Source organism: Penaeus vannamei, chromosome 33 (assembly GCF_042767895.1).
Source record: "Penaeus vannamei isolate JL-2024 chromosome 33, ASM4276789v1, whole genome shotgun sequence".
Lineage (NCBI taxonomy): Eukaryota > Metazoa > Arthropoda > Malacostraca > Decapoda > Penaeidae > Penaeus > Penaeus vannamei.
Genome location: NC_091581.1, coordinates 7856583 through 7859082, shown reverse-complemented (window position 1 = coordinate 7859082; position 2500 = coordinate 7856583). Strand labels below are relative to the sequence as shown.

General features: G+C 49.4%; 1 protein-coding gene across 1 annotated transcript in view; it reads right to left on the bottom strand.

Annotated features, from left to right (window-relative positions):
- LOC138867945 (transcription initiation factor TFIID subunit 3-like) overlaps positions 1 to 1262 on the bottom strand; it is a 4508-nt gene extending 3246 nt beyond the window's left edge. The window contains exon 1 of the mRNA XM_070145222.1: positions 581 to 1262. Coding sequence (XP_070001323.1) covers positions 581 to 1262 — 682 coding nt within the window. The remainder of the gene's footprint in view (positions 1 to 580) is intronic.
- Between the last annotated feature and the right edge of the window lie 1238 nt (positions 1263 to 2500).

The window sequence follows — 2500 nt, the reverse complement described above, 5'->3', positions numbered from 1 at the left end:
GAGGAGGAAGAGGAGGAGGAGGAAAGGAGGAGGGAGGAGGAGGAGGAGGAAAAGGAGGAGGAGGAGGAGGGGAGGAGAAGGAGGAGGAGGGGGAAGAGGAGGGGGAGGAGGGGGGGAAGAGGAGGAGGAGGAGGAGGAGGAGGAGGAGGAAGAGTGGGTAGGAGGAGGGAGGAGGAGGAGGAAGGGGAGGACGTGGAAAAAGAAAAAAAGGAGGATAAGAGGATGGGGTGAGCAGGAGGAAGAGGAGGAGACGAAGGGGGAGTGGATGAAGAGAAGTACAGGAGAAGGAGCAGCATGGGGAGGAGAAAGAGGAAAAAAGTGGGTGAAGGAAATGAGGAGGAGAAAAAGAAGGAGGAGGAGAAGAAAAGAAAGAGGAGGAGGAACAGCAGAGGGAAGAGGAAGAAGAATAAAAGAAGAGGAGAAAGAATAAAAAAAGAAAGAGGAAGAGGAGGAAAGAAAGAAGGATGAGGAAGAAAAAAAGGAAGAGAAGGAGAAAAGAGGAAGAAAAGGAAGAAAGAAGGAAAAAAAAGGAAGAGAAGAAGGAAAGAAAGAGGAGGAGACAGAATGGAGAACGACCAACGCCGCTTCTCTACTGAAGAACGTGGACGGGACTCGCGGAGAGATAAAACGGCCCCCGTCCTTTCTTTCGCCGTCTTTGAGGAGTCTTTGAGGAGTCTTTGAGGAGTCTTTGAGGAGTCTTTGAGGAGTCTTTGAGGAGTCTTTGAGGAGTCTTTGAGGAGTCTTTGAGGAGTCTTTGAGGAGTCTTTGAGGAGTCTTTGAGGAGTCTTTGAGGAGTCTTTGAGGAGTCTTTGAGGAGTCTTTGAGGAGTCTTTGAGGAGTCTTTGAGGAGTCTTTGAGGAGTCTTTGAGGAGTCTTTGAGGAGCCTTTGAGGAGTCTTTGAGGAGTCTTTGAGGAGTCTTTGAGGAGTCTTTGAGGAGTCTTTGAGGAGTCTTTGAGGAGTCTTTGAGGAGTCTTTGAGGAGTCTTTGAGGAGTCTTTGAAGAGTCTTTGAGGAGTCTTTGAGGAGCCTTTGAGGAGTCTTTGAGGAGTCTTTGAGGAGTCTTTGAGGAGTCTTTGAGGAGTCTTTGAGGAGTCTTTGAGGAGTCTTTGAGGAGTCTTTGAGGAGTCTTTGAGGAGTCTTTGAGGAGTCTTTGAGGGGTCTTTGAGGAGTCTTTGAGGAGTCTTTGAGGGGTCTTTGAGGAGTCTTTGAGGAGTCTTTGATTCCCCGAAAGAGGTGAAATACCCACGGACGCGCAAGGACATGTAAAAATAAGAGGATTGTTCAAAGGAGAAGCTCGGGGAGAGAGATATACACCGGAGGGAGGGAAGGGAGGGAGGGATGGGGGATGGGAGAGAGAGATATACACCGGAGGAAAGGATGGAGGGAGGGAGGGAGGGGAGGAGGGGGAGAGTGAGGGAGAGAGGGAGGAGGAGGGAGGGAGGGAGAAGGAGGGAGGGAGGGAGGGAGGGGGGAGGAGGAAGGGAGGCAAGGGGAGGGAGGGAGGGAGGGAGGGGGTGGGTGGGAGGGTTGGGGTTGAGGTTAGGGCTTGGGGGGTTGGGTGGGGTGGATGCGAGAGAAAGATTGATATGATTTTTTTTTTTTGTCTATCTCTCATTTTCTTTTCTTTCTTTTTTTTTGTTTTATTCATTGCGTTTTCTTTCTTTCTCCGTCTGTCTGATGTCTGTCTCTCTGTCTCTCTGTCTGTCTGTCTGTCTGTATGTATGTCTCTCTCTCTCTCTCTCTCTCTCTCTCTCTCTCTCTCTCTCTCTCTCTCTCTCTCTCTCTCTCTCTCTCTCTCTCTCTCACTCTCTTTCATTCTCCCTCTCTCCTTCTTTCTCTCCCTCTCTCCCCTCTCTCTCTCCTCTATCTCCTTTCCTCCCTCCACCAATCTCCTTCTCTCCCTCCTTCTATCCTTCCTTCCCTTCTTTTCCCTTCCCTTCCTCCTTGTCTCCTTCCCTCTCTTCTTTCGTCATTCATTTCTCCTCTCTTCTTTCGTCATTCATTTCCTCCCTCCTTTTTCTATCCTCTCCTCCTTCTCCCCTTCTTCCTCCCTCCCTCCCTTCATTCCTCTCTTCTTCTTCTTCTATCCTTCCCTCCCTCCTTCTTTCTCCTTCCCTCCCTCCTTCCTTCTCCCCCTTCCTCCCTCCTTCTCCCCCTTCCTCCCTCCTTCTCCCCCTTCCTCCCTCCTTCTCCTTCCCTCCCTCCTTCTCCCCCTTCCTCCTTCCTTCTCCTTCCCTCCCTCCTTCTCCCCCTTCCTCCCTCCTTCCTTATAGCCCGACTTTCTTAGCGTCGGCACCCGCAATCCGAGAAGCTGAACTTGTTATGCGATTTATGACCTTGCTTGGGAACTGACCTCATATTATGCAAATTAATAGATATAAGAAAGTGATATAAATCTTAATATCCATACGATTCATGCGAAGGATTATTAATAGAATGATAAGTGTGTGCCAGTGGTCGGATCAAAAGCATTTTAAAATTATTTATGATAAAGGTTCTT